Source organism: Passer domesticus, chromosome 33 (genome assembly GCF_036417665.1).
Source record: "Passer domesticus isolate bPasDom1 chromosome 33, bPasDom1.hap1, whole genome shotgun sequence".
Lineage (NCBI taxonomy): Eukaryota > Metazoa > Chordata > Aves > Passeriformes > Passeridae > Passer > Passer domesticus.
Genome location: NC_087506.1, coordinates 1,359,329 through 1,383,258, shown reverse-complemented (window position 1 = coordinate 1,383,258; position 23,930 = coordinate 1,359,329). Strand labels below are relative to the sequence as shown.

The 23,930-nt window shown below is 48.8% G+C and overlaps 1 protein-coding gene and 1 long non-coding RNA gene across 3 annotated transcripts; one reads left to right on the top strand and one right to left on the bottom strand.

The window, feature by feature from the left end:
* Window positions 1–889: 889 nt before the first annotated feature.
* LOC135288580 (uncharacterized) lies at window positions 890–9,088 on the bottom strand. Of its 2 annotated transcripts, none has more exons than XR_010351638.1 (3): window positions 8,943–9,088; window positions 8,653–8,830; window positions 890–1,497 (listed from the first exon to the last, which is right to left on the bottom strand). It is a non-coding gene; the product is annotated as an uncharacterized LOC135288580 (long non-coding RNA). The 2 variants fall into 2 exon arrangements; XR_010351639.1 differs by lacking the exon at window positions 890–1,497 and adding an exon at window positions 8,272–8,335.
* Window positions 9,089–22,698: 13,610 nt separating this feature from the next.
* On the top strand, window positions 22,699–23,631 carry LOC135288591 (olfactory receptor 14A16-like). The gene has a single exon (XM_064401963.1). It carries the CDS (start codon window positions 22,699–22,701, stop codon window positions 23,629–23,631), a length of 933 nt encoding a protein of 310 aa, XP_064258033.1.
* Window positions 23,632–23,930: the final 299 nt, after the last annotated feature.

Sequence of the window (23,930 nt, the reverse complement as noted above, 5' to 3'; positions counted from 1 at the left end):
CAGGAACGAGGGCAGGTCAGGCTGGCATGGTCCCTGTGCTGAAGCTGCAGTTCCACAACCCTGTGCAGTTACAGATCCTGCTGAGCACACGGAAGGCCAGCAGTGGCACAAGGAGCCTGTGTGTCAGGAGCCAAGTCGTGTCTAAGGCCCTGCCACATTTGATCTGCTGCTGTGCACGTCAGCAAGACAATGAAGAACAGACAGTGAAGGAAACCTTATGGATGAACTGGTGGGAATGTGACCCTTGAGAGAAACAATGGATTGGTCAATCGATGGGAAGTTAACCTGTGAAAGAGGAACAACACCCAATGGAGCTGTGTTTGGCATGGAGGTGGCATCACAAGCCATTGCAGCCTCTTCTCACGTGCTGACCAAGCATGAGATGACGTTATAACAGGAAAAACTCCGCTCCAGAGGAGGAGATGTCAGGCCTGGTTGTGGGGTGGAGGGATGAGAGGGACAACATGCATGTCCTTCTGATGGAGGAGATGCCCTGAATGTGGGCGGCCTGCCTGCCCCTCCCAATGAAGCACCATGCTGCATCTCCTGCTCAGTGGCTTTTCACCATTCCAGGGGTTGGTACATATTCTTTGCAAGAGCAGCTGATCAAACAAAACTGGATTTCCAATCACAAGTACAATTAAGTCTTTCTGCATGGGAATCCTCCAGAACCTGTAACACCCCTGATTTTAGAAGAGCCAATCTGAGGATGCTCTGAACCCAGCTGAGAGGGATTCCATGGCAGGCATCCAATGGAGAGCACAGGGGCTGGGAATGCTGGAAGTTTTCAAGAATAGCATTCTGAAAGCACGGCAGGGCTCCATCCGTGCACAGCATCATCAGGAAGAGGGCAGAACTGATGGAGAAGGAAGACTCGCTCACCAGATGATGATCGACAAGTCTCGTCTTTATTCCCGAATCGCCAATTATTATACACCTTTTAATTAGCTCATGCATAGTGCAAATCCCAGCTCACCATTGGCTAATTAGTTATCAGCTATCTACGTGCTGTTTTGGTATAACTACTTACTACTTTCCCAGGCTGTTTGGCTTTACCACCTGTGTCTGTGCATTTCTTCATCCGTGGGCCAAGGACACAGTTTAATTGGAATGGCAACTCCCCTCATTCTCTATCTCGGTCAAATTAATCTCACAGTGACCTTTAGCTCGGAGCTAGCTTGTTACAAAGCTCCCAACATTTCCCCTGTTTTCTTTTTGGGCCAGAAGTGTTGTTTTCCAAGCCCTTCCCATCATCTGACTCACTATTCTTTGTACGCAATTAAGCAAGCATGGTAATACAAGCAATACTATTACACCTAATATCCCTATAGCATACATTGCTGCTCTATTCTGCAGTATTGCATGATTTACACTTTGTACATCTTGAGACAGCATGTCCAATATCTGTCTGTCTTCTTTGCTTGTTGAATGGTCAATGTTTCTCTTGCTCTTGATAGAGTTACACATTCTTCATTGAAATCCATCTGGACTTTGCACCTGTTAAAACACAAACAAATCCCATGTCCCTGCAGGACTGAAGAATCTTCTCAAAATCCTGGAGGTGAAGAATGGGTCCTGGTTTCATTTTGCAATGTTACATAGAGAAATGTTAAGATAAGAGTAATTAGGAATCAATTTATATAATACACACAATCAACAACACATACAAGATCAGAAAATTACTAAACACTACAACACTGAACTTTTATCCCAGAGTCTGCGACAGCTGATAAACCTTAAAATGACAGAGAATTGGAGAAATCATGTCCGGATTCATGTTTCCCCCAACTCCCTCTGAAAATGGCTCAGCTATCATAGATGGTCAAATCGCCAAGTCAAAAGGACTTGAATACTTTTTGATGCAGAAAACATCTGGGTTGATTGTCAGTCACTCCATCCAAATAGAGCTAGAGCTTGGCCAGAGCCCAAACTCTAATTGGTGAGTGTCACTTAACACATTTTTTAAACAGGACTTTTTAAAAACAACTTATAAACAAGAAACCTTAGGGTTACAAACTAATCAAACTATCAAACAATTGAATCTTTCTGAAGTTTCTGTCAAGACAGAGATTTTCCAAACACAGCAAACTTCTTGAATTCTCTGCTGGAGTATTCCTGTAATAATAATTAAAAGAACCACAAAACTGGCAATTTGGATAAAAACTTTCAGAAACATCTAAACAGTTAGGAAATAAAAGACAGGATCTTGAAGAGACCCGTGTCTTGCAGGTGATCACACAAAAAAAATAGAAAAACACATGAAAGCTGGCTGTAAATACTACAACAATACCTTAATAATTCTTATCACAAAAATCAGAGAATTCACATAATGTAATCAATTTATCAGCAGCAAGTGTTCAAGCAAGTTAAGACAACCCTTTTTCTAAGCATTCATGTAATATTAACAACAATCACTATCTATCAGCATTACTTACAAAAACTAAAAATAACAAAGGTTATAAACTTAATATAAATAATTCTTAAAACTTTGAATCATTGGGGAATCGACTGATGACCCCATAACAGGGTCTGATTGACCTTTTCCAAATGCTCTGTCTTCCAAGACACCTTGGGTAATTGAATCTTTACTAATACTTTCATCTTTACATGACATTTTGTTTCCCTGGGAATAATTTTTTACAATAAAAGCAGTTCCTCTGGCATTTTGTTACACTGAGATTTCTTACTGATTGACAACAATCATTAACTGAAGGATAACAGGCTGGTAAAGCTGGACAGTTTGCATAGATATTTAAAAACAAAACTGAGAAAGATGACAGATAATTTTAAACACAAATAATTTCACTTAAAATAAGGACAGTACAAAAACAATTAGCACATTTACATCCATTTATCTAATGCCATCTTTTAATGAATAGAAGAGAGCAAAGACCATAAAGACTATAGTATACAGAAATATTACAGTTTAAATCTTCTCACATGTAGTCCAAACAGAAACTAGGAAGTTTACTTAGACTCTGCCCCCTAAAAGGTTGCTCCCGCCTCAGGCAAGGGAAAGGCAATGAAGTCATCAAACTTAAAGCTATCAAACCCAAATACTCAATCACTTTTAGAAAAGCAAACACATTTACAAAAAAAACTGGTAAACTAACTGTAAAGCCTGTGGAACAGTTGGGTGAAATGCTCCGTATAACATCTGCTGCATGATGAAGCACTGAGTGAATTTGCAGAAGTTTTCCATCCTGATCTTGAAGAAAATTCCTGACCTGTTTTTTCTCAGACACTTGTTTGAATTGCTGCGATGGGCTGGCTGCTGTGGTTGCCAGGCAGCTGTGACAGGGCGGTGCCCTGAGGAATGTCTGCCCACGCCCGTCCCCGCCTGCTTGGGCACAGCTTCAGCCTGCGCCACCTTGGGGGTGCGGAAAGAAACGCCCTCGCCCGGACCCGCGCAGCCCCGATCTCCTTTGGGCTCCGCTCTGCCTGGATTTCCGCTCGGGCTGGTTCCCCCTGGCTCTGCGCCAACACCTGCAGCCAGCGGGAGCATGTCCCACACCGCTGGTGCTTTTGTGGGGTTGCAAAAAGTGAAAAAGCCCTCCCAGCTCCAGCTTTCGGGTTTCGCGTTACTGGTGCGCATCCGCCGCTGCTACCACCGGCACTGTGCTTGACGCTGCCGCGTATTTGGCCCCCGCGTCTCGCCTTGGCTGGCCCGGCCCCGGCTGGCACTTCCCTCGCGATCTGTGCTCTTTCCCTACGGACAGCTGCCGTGCGAGTTTTTGTCACCGTGCGTGTCACTGGACCCGCAGTGCGTGTAACCGCCGCCAGCACCGAGCATGCCGCCTCTGCAGCGCTCGGTCCGCTCCGCCGCTGCACCACTGGGACCGCCGCCAGCACCGAGCATGCCGCCGCCACCATACGCGTTCTTGCCGCCGCGTCCGCCCCGGGCTCTCCCGCGGCCCCTGTCGCTTTCCTGGTCCCGAACTTACGCCACTCTGTTAATTCATGTACTAAATAAGGATTTTGAGAAACTCCTTGTGCATACTCGTAAGCTAACAACTGTGGGAGCTGTTTCTGCAAGTCTATGTCCTTAATCTGCTGCTTTTTTAAAAAGCAAGTAAATAAATCATATGCTGCTTGCCTTTCCATTTCTAATCAGCGCTGTTGCAAGGCTTTCAGACTCCGGAAGCACGTAGGCTGGGACTATCTATATAGCTCCCAGGGCCGCGAACTCACAGTGGATCGTTTGCCGTCCCCCCCTTGCTTCAGAGGGACCCGCTCCTACTTCCCGATCCGTGGCAGCCGTGTCCGTCCGTAGTCGTCTTACGGGTTCACGTCGGGGTCAGCCATTTGATGGAGAAGGAAGACTCGTTCACCAGATGATGATCTACAAGTCTCGTCTTTATTCCCGAATCACCAATTATTATACACCCTTTAATTAGCTCATGCATAGTGCAAAATCCCAGCTCACCATTGGCTAATTAGTTATCAGCTATCTACGTGCTGTTTTGGTGTAACTATCACTACTTTTCCCAAGCTGTTTTGCTTTACCACCTGTTTCTGTGCATTTCTTCATCTGTGGGCCAAGGACACAGTTTAATTGGAATGGCAACTCCCCTCATTCTGTATCTCGGTCAAATTAATCTCACTGTGACCTTTAGCTCGGAGCTAGCTTGTTACAAAGCTCCCAAAAACTATTGATATTGCCAATGCATTTTTCTCCACTCCGCTGGCAGCAGAATGCAGGCCACAGTTTGCCTTCACCTGGAGAAGCTCCAAAACATCTGCACTATATTGATGACATCATTGTATGGGGGAAGACGGCAGCAGAAGTGTTTGAGAAAGGAGAGAAAATCATCCAGATTCTCCTGAAAGCTGGCTTTGCCATCAAGAAGAGCAAAGTCAAGGGACCTGCTCAAGAGATCCAGTTTCTGGGAGTGAAGTGGCAAGACGGACGACATCAGATTCCCACTGATGTCATCAACAAGATCACAGCAATGTCTCCACCATCCAACAAGAAGGAAACACAAGCTTTCCTAGGTGCCATAGGTTTTTGGAGAATGCACATTCCTGAGTACAGTCAGTTCGTGAGCCCTCTCTATCTAGTCACCCGTAAGAAGAACATTTTCCGCTGGAGCCCTGAGCAGCAACAAGCCTTCGTCCAGATTAAGCAGGAGATCACTCACGCGGTAGCCCTTGGTGCAGTCAGGACAGGACCAGATGTGAAGAATGTGCTCTACTCTGCAGCCGGGAACCATGGTTTGTCCTGGAGCCTGTGGCAGAAGGTGCCTGGGGAGACTCGAGGCTAACCACTAAGATTTTGGAGTCGAAGCTAAAGAGGGTCTGAAGCCAAACATATTCCAACAGAGAAGGAAATTTTAGCAGCCTATGAAGGAGTCCAAGCTGCCTCAGAGGTAATAGGCACCAAAGCACAACTCCTCCTGGCACCCCGACTACCAGTACTGGGGTGGATGTTCAAAGCAAAGGTTCCCTCTACCCACCATGCCACCAGTGCTACATGGAGTAAGTGGATTGCTCTCATAACACAGCATGCCCGTATTGGAAAGCTGAATTGCCCTGGGATTCTGGAAATAATTACAAACTGGCCAGAAGGTGAAAACTTCAGTCTCACTGATGAAGAGGAACAAGAAGTGACACGTGCTGAAGAAGCTCCTCCATATAACCAACTGCCAGCGGAAGAAACACAATATGCTCTTTTTACAGATGGTTCCTGTCGCATGGTAGGAATGAATCGGAAGTGGAAAGCAGCCGTATGGAGCCCCACACGACAGGTTGCAGAGGCCACTGAAGGAGAAGGTGGATCAAGCCAACTTGCTGAACTCAAAGCTGTTCAACTGGCCCTGGACATTGCTGAAAGAGAGAGGTGGCCAAAGCTCTACCTCTACACTGATTCATGGATGGCAGCCAACGCTCTGTGGGGATGGCTGGAGAGGTGGAAAGAGGCTAATTGGCAGCGTAGAGGAAAAGCAGTTTGGGCTGTTGAAGAGTGGAAAGACATCGCTACCAGGGTAGGGAGGCTACCTGTGAAGGTCCGCCATGTAGATGCCCATGTCCCCAAGAGTAGAGCCAATGAGGAGCACAAAAACAATGAGCAGATAGACCAGGCTGCAAAGATAGGCGTGTCCAAGATAGACCTAGACTGGGAGCACAAGGGAGAGTTATTCCTAGCTCGAGGGGCCCATGATGCCTCAGGTCATCAGGGCAGAGAGATGCCACCTATAAGTGGGCACGAGACTGAGGGGTGGATTTAACCATGGACAGTATTTCTCAGTTAATCCACGACTGTGAGACGTGTGCTGCCATCAAACAGGCCAAGAGGGTGAAGCCCCTATGGTATGGTGGGCGGTGGTCCAAGTACAAGTATGGCGAGGCCTGGCAGATTGACTACATCACACTGCCCCAGACACGCCAAGGCAAGCGCTGCGTGCTCACAATGGTAGAAGCCACCACGGGATGGTTGGAGACCTATCCTGTGCCTCATGCTACTGCCCGTAACACCATCCTGTGTCTTGAAAAGCAAGTCCTGTGGAGACATGGTACCCCTGAGAGGATTGAGTCAGACAATGGGACTCATTTCAAGAACAGCCTTATCAGCACCTGGACCAGAGAATATGGCATTGAGTGCGTGTACCGTATCCCCTACCATGCACCAGCTTCGGGCAAAGTGGAAAGGTACAATGGGCTGCTAAAAAGCACCTTGAAAGCCTTAGGTGGGGGATCTTTCAAAAACTGGGAGCAGCATCTGGCAAAGGCCACCTGGTTAGTTAATACCCGTATTAAGTTCTGTTTTGTCGGGCCAGGGTTTTATGAGCCCTTAAAAGGGAACTTAATACACCAAGGATAGCTCAGCTATTACCTTTGGAGGCAAATAATGAGCAGGATGGCTTCTGCTGCAGTGTTGGAAACAAAAAGGTTTAATAAAAGGAAAAACAATAAACAGAAAATCCGATCCAGGTACAGAGGTCTGCTCCTGGTAAAACACCTTCACAAAAGCCTCGTGGTTCTTTTGTTCTCTCTTTTTCTACCTGATGACCCAGGCGGGATCTTTTGGCTCTCATCCAATTAGGTGACCCCAAGGTTTTAGTGAAGTGTCTGGGGTCCTATAAGGTGTCTTTTCACCTGATCATTGGGAGAAACTTCTGGGCCTCCTTCCTTTTTTGGGGGACAAAGGCTAGTTTGTCCCTCTCTCATTGGGGGCATCCCCCTACACTCCTTCATACCCGAGGCTCTACTAACCAAGTGGGCCCTGCCCAATATGAGCCTTTGCACAGTATAGATGGAAACAAAGTCCCAGTGGTACATGTCAGGGGTTTGTTAGGGAAGACAGTTTGGATCAATCCTGCCTCGAGTACAGACAAACCCATTCGCGGGGTTGTTTGTGCTCAGGGACCAGGTTGCACATGGTGGATAATGCAAAAAGATGGAAGAACACGATGTGTACCTCAGGGAGATCTGATTGTTGGGTGAGAACCATGTATAAATATCACTGCTGAATGTTGCCACCATTGTCTGTGTATAGCTGTATATTAGATGTATAATGTATGTGTTTGTAGACTTAAAATATATATTAGTTTTAGTAGTAAGCCGACGATATGGCGATAAGGGGTGGAATGTCCTGGGTTGACTATATGACGCTTTAATCCCCAATCGTCTTGTTCTCTTTATACTGAAGAATAATTTTTACACCTTTAAGACTCTCTTCCAGACAGTGGAGAGGGCAGGGAAGAAGCGCACAGTTTGTTTTCAGACTGCTCTCAGTCCTCCACATTCCTGCTCCTGGACTGCGTTGTCTGCGGATGGACAGACAGCCGGACAGAGCTCCTTTTTTCCTTTTTCTTGCTTTTAGTTAGTTTTAGCTAGCTGAGGCAAAGAAGTTCTCCGGATTGTGATTTTTTCCTTTTTTCTTGGACCTGTTCAAGCCTGCTCCGCACTGAACACCCAGAAGAGCACCGGCAGCTCCACCTGTGGCCCCTGGCCGGGCCTGGGCAGCAGCATTTCCAGCACCAGAGAGACTGATCAAAGACTGAGTGAGCCAAGCTGCAACCCGGGGAGGGGACTGTTCTGAGTTTGCTTTCCTTGGATCAGTGAGAAGTTTTATTGCTTAATATTGTTTGGTTTCTATTGTTTAATAAACAGGTTTCTTTCCATTTTTCTGCAAGGAGATATTTTCTCCCGAACTGGTTGGAGGGGGGAGGGGCAATTGAATCTGCTTTTGTAGAGAAGCCCCTTTGGGGGTTATCTCCCAAACTTGCCCTAAACCAGGACAAATACAGTTAGTGGCGCCCAACGCGTGGCTTGAGAAAATGGAAAAAAACCTTTTATTGATTGTAGGTGTCCCTGTCTGTGATGTCCACTGTTCCTGGAAGAAAAGCAAGTGCCACGGTCACTCCAGTCAGGCACAGAGGGTTCTTCCATGTGCCCCCAGGCTGGCAGACACTGGCACAGCAGCAGGACTCTGCTACCAGAACTGAGCCTGGCTGGGTCTGGGATGGAGCTTGTGCGGAGCAAAGCAGGCACAGGACAGGCTGTGGATGGCCACCAGAATGCAGTGCCCTGGGTACAATGTCCCTGAGCAGGGAGCACCCAGCCCAGCCCCAGCCTGGCAGCAGGAGACCCACTCTGCCTGTCCTGCTGCTGGCATTGGTCTTCAGCCCAAGATCACGGCCTCTTCCTCACCTTTTCAATCAATGTCCATGTCCTCAATGGAATCTTCCATATCAACATCCATCTCCTCTTCCTCATCCACATCCACGTCCATCTCTTCCTCTCCAGAGTCTTCTCCGTCAATTTCCATCTCCTCATCCATATCAATCTTTGTATCCACCTCCATCTCCTCCTCTCCGTCTGGGACAGCCTGCAGAGGTAGCAAAACCTCAGAGTGGGCTCCCTGTCCCACTCCATCCCCACAGAGTTCCAGCCCACCCGGGCAGGTGGGGGGTGTCCACCTCCATGGAATGGCACCATACCTTCCTCAGGACAAAGGGGAGCATCCTGCAGGGCTGGATGATGAAATCCAGGCACTCAGGAGCTGTCAGGAATGATCGGGGTATCGGGGGGATAAGAAGAGTGAAAGGCGAGGGCAGGAGCAAGGTGCAGAGCGTGTCAACACAGCGGCCAACGGTTGTGTTGTGCCCTTTGCTGGGCGCTGGACGTTCCAGCTGGAGCGTGGGCTGTGACATCACAGTTCCCAGGCTCCATCTGAAGTGGACAGTGGAGACCATGGAATGATGGAGTCCCTGAATGGTTGGGCTTGGAAGGGAGCCTGAAGAAACATCTTGTTCCAAGCTGAGCAATCTTCCCCCAGAGCAGGCTGCTCAGAGCCCTGTTGCCAAGGATGGGGCATGCACAGCCTCTGTGCACAGCCTGGGCCAGTGCCCCACCACCCCCAGTGGAAAAGAGCAGCTTCCTTAGATGCAGCTTCAATCAACCTGCTGCAGCTGAAAGCCATCCCCCTTGTCCTGTCAGCTCAGGCCCTGCTGAACACTCTGTCCCCTTCTTTCCTGTGGGAGCCTTCCACTCCTCCACAGCCACAGGGAGGCCTCCCAGTGTCTCCTCTCTCCAGGCTGAGCATCCCCAGCCCCACTTGCCCAGTAGTCAGTCACATCAGGGCCAGTCAAGGCTGAAGGGTAGCAAATAGCATCAGGAACTGCGAGATGCAAGCTTTAGACCCAGCTTTGTCTCTAAATGTACAAAATTAATAACAGTGGATGGGAAGATGGTGGGACACTGGTTCTGTTCTAACTGGTGATTTATTTTTCTTCTTTTCTGTCATGCTGCCCCAGGTTTTTCTGTTTGAAAGGAAGCTTGGCACAATGTCCATTGTCTTCTCCATTTGTGAAACACCAAGCGGAGTCTGGGCAGGCTGATGATGCAGAGCAAAACCTGAAAATATACTAGTGATCCTGAGCCTAGGGGATGCAGCTAAACCCAGCCAAAAGGAATTTCTGAAAAGCTGATCCTGGTTTACATTATCTTGAGTTTGGCTTTGCCAACTTCACCAGTCATTTATGAAAAAGCAAACAAAAAACTCAAGCCAAATCAGACATAAACACAAACAAACAAACAAACAAACAAACAAACAAACCCATGCAGCAAACCAATCAAACAAATAGATAAAAAAACCCCAAATAAAACCAAAGGGAATGAAGAGTTAGTACTAGTTGTGAGGATAGCACAGCAGGCAAATGGCTGCTTCCCACAGGATCATCATCAAAAGCCACATAGAACAGCTGCTCCAAAATATACCCCAAGAGGAGAAAAAGTAAAAGTGATGCATGGCAACTTTGGGGGCAGCTCCACATTCAGGTGAAGGATGAGCACGCAGTGGTACAGATCCAGCATTGCCCACCCTCCAGGCTGCTCTTTGCTCCTGATGAAAGACCCTTGCAGGACTGTGGCCCCTCTCAGTGCAGTGTCAGTCACTGCCAGAGCTCTCAGCTGAGCCACTGGCATTTCCAGAGTGACATCCAGGCACAATCCTGCTGCCTGCTGAGCACCTGTGGAAGATCCTGAGCATCTTCATGCCTAGCAGCACAAAACAGCTCAGGATTTCTCTGAACTGCTTTTCAGGAGAGGTTTCCATATCCCCGTGAGATCTGTTCATCCCTCAACACGTCTGACTTGGTGTACAACGATGCATTTGGGTTCCTCCCTTCCTCCTGTGTGCCAGTGAGAAACCATCCATGGGAATGGAGGATGTTGTGTGCAGGGCAATGTATTCCTGGCTTGCCATTTTGCTTCACTGTCACTCAGCTGAACACGGTCCTTGTCTAAGAAGGACTTCGAAGAAATGGGTAGGAATTTTGGCTCTGAGAGGAGCAGAAAGCATATTTTCTAGACCACATTGCCAGCAGATGCCGTTTCCCTGGCAGAACAGTGATTGCCACTCATCTTCCTGGGAAGAATGTCAAGACCCATTCAGAGATCCCAGGTTCAGCTGGCCTTTGGCTTTGTCTGTCTCATTTCACACATCCACTTTCAAGGGCCATTAGAAGAGGCACATGTCTGCCTTGCTACCCAGAAGTGCTGTAGTTATTCCCAGGAAAAAAAAAAAAAAACAAAAACAAAAACTGGCTGTCCTGTGGTGTGGTAGAAATCCCATCACAGTTGTGACTCTGTGAGCAAAGACAACCGGTGCTTTTTGGGGCTGTAACAGCTGAGAGTGTGGCAGAGCAGGTTTGATATTCTTTTTAGAGTCCTGAAAACATTGTTCCCAAACAATCTTTCTCTCCTGTCTTCTGTCATCAACTGTGGAACAGAGGAAATGGAAGGGATCAGAGGTTTGTTTAAATTTGCGCTTATTTTTAAGTCTTCAAATAGTGTCAGCTCGATGCGTGATACTTTAGAAATTGGATGAGTAGCACCTGTTTCATCCCAGCGAGAGGTGGGATTGAAGACTTCCAACAACAGAAACACTGGATGTGCAAGAGCTCAGTTTTCCACCCCTCACACAAGTAACTTGCTGTACTATTTTCAGCAGCCTCAGCCAGATCGATTAAAATCCTGCTCCAAACAACAACAGAATGAAAATGTTCCACCAAATGGGGAAAAGGAAGAAAAGTGGGCCGCAGCCCTTTCTTCAGAGCTTGTGTTGATTTTGCCAAGTCAGATGCAAACAAGGTTTGCCATATTTCCTTCCTAGAAAAATGCAGCTCTTGAATAGAAATCTATCTCTGAGGCTGCTAAGTTGAGTGCGATTTTAGAGCTGGGAGGAGCAAAACAGGTTCCAGAGAAGCTGTGGTTGTGTCACCCTTGGAAGTGTTCAGGGCCAGGTTGGGTGAGCAGGTTGGAGCAACCTTATTAGCGGAAGGTGTCCTGAGTCTGGTGAGTCCCTGAAAAGAAACTTTTGGTTTTCCTGAAATGCTGCCTTTGCAAGGGGAGGTCACAACTACCCCACGTCATTTGAAATGCCCTGAGCAGAACCCAACTGTGTTTTCTCACAGGTGAGGAGGGATTTTCACTTGTATTTTATGGGGGATTTTGACAGGGCAGAGCAAGAGCAGCTGAATGGGTTTGACAGGCAAAGAGGGCCAGTGTGGCAGCAGCTTAATTCCATGGAGCTTTTCCTTCTGTGATCCTGTACAACCTGAGGCAGCACTCTGGGGCTCTTGAACCTGGCAGCTGGGCAAGTTAATCATTGGAACAAGTGATAAATTAACCTGCTCCACTCTCTTGAGCATGGGTGTGATGAGCCTTAAGTAAACCTGTGGGCACTTGTCAGGATGGGAGCTTGTTCTTTGCCAGGGAGGAGGGAGAAAATATTGCTTGGAGTAAATAAAGCAACTCTGCTTCCCCTGGAAGAGGAAAAGAAGGAATTAAATATGTGAATGCTGCATGGAATCATTTGCACAAGGCTATATCTTGTCTGCTATGCAGGAATGTTCCCAATAAACCATGCTTCTCCTGGCCATTATTTTTCTGGGTTTCCACCACATGATACAAAAGACTCTCAAGAGACTCCCGTCCCCCGGGGACCACAGCCTCCCCCAGAGGATGTTCCATGAGATTGACCCCAGAGCCTCATATGGGGCTGTGGGGGGTGGGACAGGGGGACAGGGACCCCCCGTCAGCATCCCCGTGTCCCCCAGGGCCAGAGCCTGGGCCAGGGCTCCTTCACCCTGCTATGAACAAGGGCTTGAGAGCACTGAAAAATCCCCAGCAAGGGATCAGCAAAAACCAGATTTAATATTAAGCAACTGCACCGCAAAGTTCCTTGGCAAGAGTCACTCTGGTCCTGACTGGACACTGCAGGCACAGCAAGGAAAAAAAGCAACAACAAAATCAAACCAAATCCAGGCAACCAAACCAGAAATGAAACAAGAACTATGGCTTTCAATTCTGTGGAAAAGAATTGTCCTTCTCAGCCAGGTGATCATTGCCAAAATTGAAGTTTCACCTCCAACATTCCCTATTGTGACAGACTGGAGGAGATTGTTGGCTAGGAACATCTCGTGTGTGGGGGAGGAAGGGGCAGGTCCAGCCTTGCCCTGCCCCAGAACCCCAGCGCTGCCCTGCCCTAGAACCCCAATCCCCCCAGAGCCTCTATCCCAGCCCAGCAGTGGCTGCCAGTCCCTCTGGAGCCCCAGCCCAGCTCCTGAGTGACCAAATGAGCCCAAGTCCCACCTGGGGGGAAGGGCCCAGCAAGACCAAGGGGTATTGAAGGCTGACCACAAGGTGAGCACACATCCTGACCCTACCTCCTCTTGGCATTTCCATCTGAACGCTGCTGGAATCCAGGAGTTGGTAGCTCTGTGTTTGTGCCTCTCTGTATCTTTTTCGTCTTTCTCACTCTGTGTCTTCTTCAAATTCCCTCCTCTTTCAAATTTTGAGCAACGTTAAATTGAACAGTCTTAGAATTTGTATAATTGAATGGGAAAAGTTAATGCTTTGAGAAGTGTTTTTTTTGTTGATTGAATGTCATATTAAACCTTTTGCCATAGTTTCTCTGATTTTATAAAGTTCCCAGTAAAGGCTCTTTTATTAATTTGAGCTCCCGAGAATCTCTTGTCAGTATTTCTCCAGTGAGTCCAACTCAGGGTACACAAACAATTGTAATTCTTTTTCAATGTCTCCTTCAGAGAGTTGTTTGGGGGGTGGGGGTCAGGGCTTGTCTGTCCTGCTTGGCACAGCCCAGGCAGGGCTTTCCCAGCCACATTCCATGCTCCATTTCCCAGCTGGAGCCGCTGGTGCCTCTGAGTTCTGCTGGCCCAGCCCCAGGGATGCTCTCCTTGTCTGCCCATTCCCCCACGCTCTCTGGGCAGGGATGGCCTCAGTGGGGGCTGCTGACATCCTCAGCAACTTGGAGGCTGCTGCTGGATTTTACTGCTCCAGAGGCTTGTTCAGCCTTCAGCTCTTCAGTGCAGGAATTCAGTGCCCCAGGGCTCATTAACATTCAGAACACGTTAACAAGCCAAGCCTTTGGGAATAATTTGATTTTAGCTTTCAAATCTTGTGTGGTGAATTCAACACATTTCATAAGTGTATTCAAAGTGAATGTATAATTGAATGAATATTTACAAAGAGAGTGAGAAAACATTTTTTAGGTCCTAATTTGTTTTTTCCTGATGATAAATTGATATGTGCAATCTCCAATTGGCACTGAATCCAAGTACCTCCTCATGTAGTTTGAATAGATATGAATAGATATAGCCAATACCCTTCATGGCTGACAATCAATCAGACTCTGTCCCTACCCCCTCCCCACCATTTCCCCCATCCAAGCCCTGGCACTCAGAGCAGCCTTGTGCAAATCTGAGCTCCCTCCAGCCCAGGCTGCACCTGCAGCTTTCAGCTGCTTGGCTCCAACTCCCACCTGCTTTCCTTGGAGAAGGAGCTGCCTGAGACACAGAGGGATGTTCATTGATTGTCAGCCAACAAAGCCAAGGGAAGGCACAGCTCCATCAAATGCAAAAGTCATTCTTCTCCCTGGCTCTGCCCTGGCCCTGATCCCCACAGCCTGTCCTCTTTCCTTCATCCCTCCTTTGCCAGGCACTTTCTGGGACAAATAAGCTCTGCTTTGGCTATGGAGGGAGATCCAAGTGCAGCCACAGGAATGGGAACCACAACTCATCAGGTTTGTGTCTTTTGAGGGAGCAGGAACTGGTGAGACTCAGAGGCACAGAAGGGTTTCTCTTCATGGCCAATATAAAAAATGTGAACATGATAAAATTGAATAAATTTAATAAACATTAAAACCCTTCCCTGAGCTCCTTGTAACAGCAAGATCTGACATGTCCACCATCCACAATGGATTGCCATACGGGAAGGATTTTAGACAGAGACAGAGGTGATATAAAAGATAAAAACACAACTAAGATGCTGACTAAGAAGGTATTTAAAGTTTTGAAAAATTGGGCAACTCCCTGATTCTCAAAGCATGAAGCCAGTCAAGGGAGACACATTTGAATAACCAGAGAACAGCTGCAGGAGGAAATGTGGGAGCAAGGGGAAGGGCATAGATCCAGCTGCTCTAAATGAACAGATGTCCTTAGACACGGCCATTTTATCAGGAGAGCTGGAAACAGCTAAAGGAAGAGGGCCGTGAAATACTAGACTGAATGTTGCTGGCAAAGGTAGAGGGGAAGATCAGTATTTTTTCTCCTGCCATCAGTAGAAGAAATCATGAGGTCCAGAAAACTCCTGTTTCTGGTGGGAAAACGTCGCCATTTCTTAGAAGTACTCAAGTAATCCAGATAAGAAATATTTTCTTGTATATTATGAAACTAACGGGTATTAAAACCAGTGCCCCTTTCCAGGCAGACATCAGCTGTGTGCCCAAGAACAGGCAATGCCACTTGTGCCCTGAGGGGCCCAGCTGGGATTGGATCTCTCTGAGAGCACCTGAGGGAGAGCAGAGCACCTTGCAAGCTGCAGGTCCCTGCCAGCCCCGCAGGGCTCCTGTCCCATCAACATCTGCTCTGCTGCCAATCACAGCTGGGATAGCACCGCCCCTGCTGTGTGATTGACAGCTCTGCCAGGGTTGGGGGCGGGGCTCTGTCCCACCACAAACCAAGGCCTGACCCGGCCCTGGCCCCACACGGGCATTCCGAGCATCCCGAGGTGTCTCGGGACATCGATCTCATCCAGACTCTGACAGCGACCACGGTGACACTACGGAACCTCATGGAACCAAGTGTCACTGTAACGATGTGGTCCAAGGAAACTATGGTGGGACTGTGGAACTTCATGGAATCAAGGAAACCATTGTGCAATTCAGGGGCCCTGTGGAAGCAAGGGTCAATGATCAAACTGTGGGGCCCATAGAAACAAGGAGCCATTGTGACACAGCAGGGCCGCATGGAGCCAAGGGACCACTGTGACTCTGTTGGAGCTCCTGAAACCAAGAAGCCATTGTGACATTGTGAGACTTCATGGAATCAAGGAGACCATTGTGATGGTGTGGGGACCCATGATATCAGCGGAACATGGAACAGGTCTGCCTGCTTTGGCCTCCTGGGGCCTGTCTGACAGGTCCCGCTGAATTTGACATGTCAAGGGCCACTTCCCATCTGACTGTGAAGCACTGGGGCTCCGTGCCTTCCTTCCTATGGAAAAGAACTGTCTTTCTTGTCTAGGCTCCCATGGCTGAAATTAGGATTCCACCTCTAAAATGCCCTATATCCAAGGCTTTCTCCCAGACAAAATCTGCCAATACAGTCAAGTCTGGCTAGCCTTGGCCTCTGGTGACTGCCTCTCATCTGCCCCTGGGGCTCGGCTGTTTTCTTCCTGTGGAGACCACTGAGACACTGTGGGGCATTGTGGAGCCAAAGGCATTGTTACACTGTAGGAACTTGTGGAACCAAGGGGATCATTGTGACACTTTGGGGTCTTGAGGAACCATGGGATCATTGTGACACCATAGGATCTTCAGGAACCATGGAGACCAATGTGACACTTTGGGGTCTTGTGAAATGCAGGGGCATTGTGACACTGCAGAGCACTATGGATCCAAGAGACCATTGTGGCACTGTGGAGCCTCACAGAACCAAGGACAACGCTGTGGCTCTGTTGGGCTTCATGGTCCCAAGGGGCCAGTGTGAAGCAGCAGGGCTTTGTGGAACCAAGAGGCCATTGTTGCATTTCAGGGCCTCGTGGAGCCAAAGGGCCGTTGTGATCCTGTGGGGCACCGTGGATCCATGGAGACCATTGTGGCACTGCAAGGCCCCATGGAATCATTGTGACAGTGTGGGTCCCCAGGGAACCAAAGAGTCATTGTGACCCTGCAGGGCCTCATGAAGGGAAGGGGTCATTGTGACACTGTGGGAAGCTGTGGAACCATTGTTGCACTACTGGGCCCCAACAGAACCAAGGGGCCGTGGTGACACAGCAGGGCTTCATGGCACACAAAGACCATTATGACACTGTGGGGTCTTTTGGAACCATGGAGACCATTAAAATCCTTAAGGACTTGTGTAACCAAGGGGCCATTATGATGCCACAGGACATCATGGAAGCAAGAGAACCACTGTGATGTTGCAAGACTTCATGGAAGCATAGAGCCATTGTGACACTGCAGGGCCCTATGGAACCAAGAGAACGCAAAATAGATCTGGCTGCCTTGGCCTCCCAGAAGTCACCTGACAGGTCTGGCTGACCATGGAATGTGGAAGGCCGCTCCCATCTGCCCGTGAAACACTGGGGCTCTGGGCTTTCCTTTGTATGGAAAAGAACTGTCCATCTTTTCCAGGTATCCATGGGCAAAATTAGGATTCCACCTCCAAATTTCTGTGTATCCAAGGATTGCTGCCAGAGAAAAGCTGCCAGGACAGACAGGTCTGGATGGTCTTTAACTCCCGAGTGCCAGCACTGACCTATTTTCCAAACACTGGAAAGGTATCTATGCTTTTCGTGGGAAAAAATCATCCTTCTCCAGGCACAAATGTCTGAAATTAGGATTCCACATTCATAATTTTGAATATCCAAGGGTTGCTGCCAGACAAACCTGCCAGGACAGACAGGTCAGGCTTGCCTTGGCCTCTGGTGGCTGCCGTTCATCAGCTCCTGAAACATGGGGGTTCTGTGGTTTCCTTCTTATGGAGACCATTGTGACATTGTGTAGCCTTGTGGAACCAAGGACATCACTGTGGCTCTGTTGGGCCCCATGGTCCCAAGGGGCCAGTGCAAAGCAGCAGTGTGGGAGTTAGCTCGGCTGTAACTCAGAGTCAGCCAGATTTTACCCCAAAAGGACCTGGCGTGAGGTTCAAACCTTGGGAATCATTTGTTTAACTTAGGATGAGCTTGGGAGTTCCCTGATAAGCTTTTAGTGTTGTTATGTTAAGTTGTCCAAATTCTGCTTCCCTACTGGTAACTTATTTCCCCTGTATGGGGATTGTTCTAGTTCTCTAGCCCCAAGTGTATATGTTGTTGCTTCCCCTTTATCTCAGGTCTTTGGATCCTGCCCTTTGTACTGTGCTCAACTTCTCCATGTTTATTGTTTTTCATCCTGTTATTGAAGTTCTTTTTGGGCAACTCCACTGAACCCGCTCCTTTTCATTTTTGCCACCCTCGCTCTGAAGTCAGGGAACCAGAGAGATTTGTCTCAGCCACCTTCACTGCGACATCTGGACCCTGAGCAGGGACCCTGACATTCAGTTGCGTCAGCTGGGGTAAGCTGAGAGATAGGCCAGCGCTCCTGGGACTGTGGATTGTGCCCAGTGGATTTCCCATCACTTCGAGGGACCTGAGCCAGCATTGGTGGGGATGATGACGGTTTCCTCCTGTGGAGGATTGCAGGTGGGTTTGGGAAAATGCAGGACATTTATCACCTATTTTGCCACTGTGTTTTTAAAATACAGATCCACATCCCATAATTGATTTGGGGCGTCCCGGTGCCTGTTCCCCCCAAGGCGGAGAAGGAGAAAAATGGGTGGTCAGTTGTCCAAAGTAGAAAGGAGCTTATATGGACACTTTAAGTTAATTCTCACTGATCATGACAAAATATTTTTAAAGAACAAATTAAAATCAATTGTGAGGTGGATCATAAAAAATTTTCCAGACACTTATGCTGACGAAATCCATACTGTGACTCTGTGGGATTTAAATTGTACAACCTTTCAATCAAAAGGGACCCCATTGCACCCCGTATGCTCCCCTTCTTCTACATCATCCTTGAGACACTTCACCAGCAAGCTGTGTGTTGAAAACTTGATCCATCAGTCCCTCCTAACCCGGGACCTCCTCTGAAACCTGCCTTTCTTGGACTTTCCATGATGGTCCAAGATGGCAATGGCCACGCTGTCTTGGAGAATTGTGCCCTGGAGACCCAAGATGGAAGAAGCCCGAATGTGGCTCGGGAGCCTGGCCATCCTCCCTCCATCTTGGCTCCTCCACTTCCTGCTACCACAACCTTCTCTTCCACTCTGAACGAACCTCCAGACTCCACCGCCGTGCCTGCAGGTCACGCCTCCACTGTCATTCATTCCACCTCCACCCTGGGCCACAGCTCCAGAAAATGACAAAATGGCAGCGCCCTTTACTCACCGTCCGGCAACAATATAAACCCCATGGTCAAGGATACTAGCCAAACTGTCACACTATTTATAATCCAATTGTTTCTGCTCCAAGTAACTCTTCCATCCCAGAAGACAGTTTGGATTCCCCAGAGCCATCTCTCCCCTCAACCCTAGAAGATCCCTGGGAAAAGATCTGGAAGGAAGCAGTTCAGGAAGGAGACTGGCAAATAATCTTGAAACTCCTCATTGCCCCAGGACATGATGAAAGAAGGGAGCAGAATCCCAGGTATCAGCCATTGGTTTATGGGGAAATCAAGGAGCTGTGTAGGGCAGCTAAAGACTAGAGGCAGGACTCACCTTGTTTTAATGGCCTAATGAGGGCCATGTTCACAGCACATGTAACCCCCTATGATTTAAAATATATTATGACCATGTTTCTATCACCTACAGAATACACCCTGTGGGAAAGGGGGATGGAAATGTTTACTAAATCAATTAATGGCAGACTATGCTAATAATGAGGCAAGGGCACAATTGACAATCAGCCATCTAGCTGTAAAAAGGACAACACAGCCTGCCAGATGATCAAGCAGCAGGTATCCCCAGAGAAGTATTGGATGATATAAAAGAGATGGCTTTGAAAGCTTTAATCCAGGTACCGGATGGTAGCACCCCCAGTTTGGACTATGTAAGCATAAGACAAGAACCCGGAGAGCCCTGCATGAAATTGATTGATTGCCTTAAACAGGCACTAGAGAAACAAGTCCGGGATGAAAAGACTCAAAATGAATTACTAAACTCATTGGGGGTAGCCAATGCCAACCTGGAATGTAAGAAAGGGCTGCGTGCCCTTCCACTAGAGATGGAAACCCCACTCCTGCAGATGATTGAGGCTGTAATTGCCTCAGGACCACAGAAGACAGAGCAGCCATACAAGCCCAGGCCATTGGGCAAGGAGTTGCAGAGGCCCTAGTGGCCATGCCATTCCCCTTTAAGGGGCCCCAGCAACAATTACAGGGCCCAAAAATATGTTTCTGGTGTGGTCAACAAGGACATTTTAGAAAATATTGTCTCTGGGGTAGGGGGGTATCCGGTCCCTAACAGAAATCAACGTCAAACTAGGCAGAATTTCGCTTTTTGCAATGGCCCAGTGCAGGTTGGGATGATGATCCACCCTCACAGCCGGCCCAGGGCAGGCCAGGAGTGGCCTTGGTGGCACCTTGGTGGCACCTTGGGCTTGGCACAGCCTTGAGGATGGTCTATGTTTTCAACAGAGAAACTCAAGAGTTTTAGAGTGCATCAAAGAATTAAAAAGACAAAACCCCTCTTTGGCTGTGTGCAGTCAGATCTCCAAGCAAAGCAGATCCCAAGTGAGTGAGGAGAGACAGGATGGGGATGGGGAATGTGGAGCAAGGTTGTCCACACTGGGTCAGAGCTCAAGGCACAGCTACTCTGACCAGGCCAGACCTCCTTAGCAGAATCCCTGGATCAATATCAGTCACAGAATACTGCAATCACCTCTTGTGTAATAGGAAAAAAAAATATCCTTGAAAATAGGAATACATATTTACTAGAAAATCTTTCAAATATTTCTCCAGGAGGAAAACTTCCTGATGAACAGCACTAGAGCAGAGGGAAATCAAGGCAGAGCCATAGTTTGTCAGGACTGGCTTGATGCTAATAAGGCCCATGGTGCATTTGGAGCTGAGCCCTGGAACCTCAGGGTTTCAGAGGAGATTGCACAAACCTGTCCAAGAGTCAAAGTCAGAAGAAAACCCCAAAGTGTGTTGAGGCATGAATGGGTCCCACTAAGGTCCATCCCCAACACAGGCTTCTCGTGGAGTCCTTGGAGGAGAGAATTGGAGGCCAGGATGGCACAAAAACCTCTCAGAGACTCAGTGAGAAAAGGAAAATTCAAAGTACTTTAAAAACCTTGAGTATCTCAAAGTATTAATGAGCCCCAATGAGTGTCAGTATGAAGCTCTCAGGGGACTCGTTAAAGCAGATAATTGGGGCCATGATTGCACAAACCTCTCACAGAGTCTGGATCAAAAGGGAAACACCAAGTACCTTCAAATAACTGAAGTACCTTGAAGCATTAATGAGCCCCACTGAGTGCTGTTACTGACAAAGCCTCTCCAGGGACTAATTACACCAGATAATTGGAGGCCAAGATTGCACAAACCTCTCAGAGACTCCAAGGCAAAAGCCAAACCCAAAGTCCTTGGAAAAACCTGCAGTCCCTGTGGGCTAGGGGAGGATGCTGAGGGCAGGACAAGGGGCTGACAGTGCCCAGCCTGGCTGGGGCTGTGCCAGGAGGCCCCAGGGCCTCAGGACAAGGTGTCCTCTCCCAGCCCTTGGTGGCACAGACCCTGCTGTGCCCCAGGGCACCAAGACTTGGCTTCTCTTTGTCCCCACCTGTCATCAGTGCCTCCAGTTCTCTGCTCTGCCTGGGGCCTGGGGACACTTTCTCAGTTGTGTCCCTCAGTGGGACCCATTAAAAGTCCAAGAAACTTTGGAGTTGGATTCTCACTTGCAGTTCTGGAGAGGTTTCTTCAGCTGCCTCTGAGGCACTGATGTTCAGGGCCTGAGCACAAAGTCCCAGAGGATCATTAAAGTCCTTGTGCTGTGTCTGTGCTGCTGGGCTGGGCTGGGCTCCTGGCACAGAGGCAGTTGCTGGTAAGCAAGAAGAGCTTCAAAAGCACATTTCTTTTGATGAGCAGCTCTTCTGCCAGCCCAGCAGGGCTGGGGCACTGCCTGCAGCCAGCCTGGGCACAGCCCAGAGGCACAGAGAGCTTCAATCAGTCAGGGCTGGGAAGGTGCTGAGAAGTGCCTGGGGCAGAATCACTGCCAGCCCTTGGCACAGGAACCTCTGGCTGCAGGACAATGCAGCTGCAGCTCCTGGAGTGATCTCCTCAAGCTGGAACATCCCAATGCCTACAGACCCTGTGAGTACATTCTCTGATTCTCTTTTGTGCAGAGCAGCCAGGCGTGCCCAGGGCTGTCCTGCAGAGCAGGCTCCTGCAGCCCAGGATGCTGTGCTGGGGCAGGGACTCTGCTGCCTGCCAGGGACAGCTCTCAGCCGGCCCGGGGAGCTGCTCCCAGCACTGGGGGACAAGATCGGGGTGGAAGGAGACAGCTGGTATGGCTTGGAAGTGTTCTCCTTGTGTGGGGAGGATGCTGCATTGTTCAGGATCGCTCCCAGAATGACATTTAACTGCAGAATATTTCTAAGTAGATTATACAGGGAGCACAGCAAGTCAGTGGTGGCATCAAAAGGAGAATCCTGTTTTTTTAATCTACGGCTCTGGCTTGCCTGGACGGGAGATTGCACAGAGATATTCATCACTTTGTTCAAGTGGAGAAAACAAAAAAATTCCCTCATTTGAATAAACCGGGGAGTTACTGAGATCAGCACAGGGCCCCTTAGAGGCAGCATCAGTGTCGCTGTTCCAGCCTCCTCAGGGTTACTCTGACATTGACATCAGAGCCTGCAGAGCCAGAGCTGCCCCTGGGCAGTGCCAGAGCTGGGAGGGGTCTGCAGGGCAGAGCTGAGCCCCCAGGGCTGGGCTGGGCTCTGGCAGCACTGTCAGGGCCCAGCCCTGGGCACAGGGAAGCAACTGCTGGCAGGGACAGCTCCAGGCAGCAGAGCCCTAGGCAGGCAGTGGGGGAAAGTGCACCCAGGCTGTGCTGGGATATTTAAAGTCCTCTCCAAATCCAACTATTCCATGATTACGTTTTTTTTACAGAACTCCATGCCAAGGCACCACAAATGTCCAACAGCAGCTGCATCAGCCACTTCCTCCTGCTGGCATTGGCAGACACGCGGCAGCTGCAGCTCCTGCACTTCTGCCTCTTGCTGGGCATCTCCCTGGCTGCCCTCCTGGGCAACGGCCTCATCATCAGCGCCGTAGCCTGCGGCCACCACCTGCACACGCCCATGTTCTTCTTCCTGCTCAACCTGGCCCTCAGCGACCTGGGCTCCATCTGCACCACTGTGCCCAAAGCCATGCACAATTCCCTCTGGGACACCACCACCATCTCCTACACAGGATGTGCTGCCCAAGTATTTTTTTTTCTTTTCTGCGCAGCAACAGAGATTTATCTCCTGACCATCATGTGCTACGACCGCTACGTGTCCATCTGCAAACCCCTGCACTACGGGACCCTCCTGGGCAGCAGAGCTTGTGCCCACATGGCAGCAGCTGCCTGGGCCAGTGGCTTTCTCACTGCTCTGCTGCTCACGGCCAATACATTTTCCCTGCCCCTCTGCCATGGCAATGCCCTGGGCCAATTCTTCTGTGAAGTGCCACAGATCCTCAAGCTCTCCTGCTCAAAATCCTATGTCCGGGAATTTGGGCTCATTACAGTTAGTGCCTGTTTATCATTTGGTTGTTTTGTGTTCATTGTTTTCTCCTATGTGCAGATCTTCAGGGCCGTGCTGAGGATCCCCTCTGAGCAGGGACGGCACAAAGCCTTTTCCACCTGCCTCCCTCATCTGGTTGTTGTGTCTCTGTTCCTCAGCACGGGTGCATTTGCACACCTGAAGCCCCCTTCCATGTCCTCCCCATCCTTGGATCTGGCCGTGTCAGTTCTGTACTCGGTGGTGCCTCCTGCCCTGAACCCCCTCATCTACAGCCTGAGGAACCAGGAGCTCAAGGCTGCAGTGTGGAGACTGGTGACTGGATGGTTTGAGGGACATTAAACTGCTGGCCACTTTGTGCATATCACTTATAATAAAAGTAATCTTTTCTATTTCTTGTTAGTTTCATTTTGTTAATCTTTTATATTTCTTGTTAGTTTCATTTTGTAGGTTCTTTTCCTTTGTTATAATTTTTGCATACTGTCCGAAAATAAATGTTATTGTGCCATGTCTCATTTTGTTTCTCTCCACCATACCTCTGGCCACAGACTGTGTCAATGAGGGGTAATGCTTTTGGTGGCTTTAAAGGAGCTAAAGAATCTCCCAGCAGAGTTTTCTCCAAAGATGCCCTTTTGTTGTCT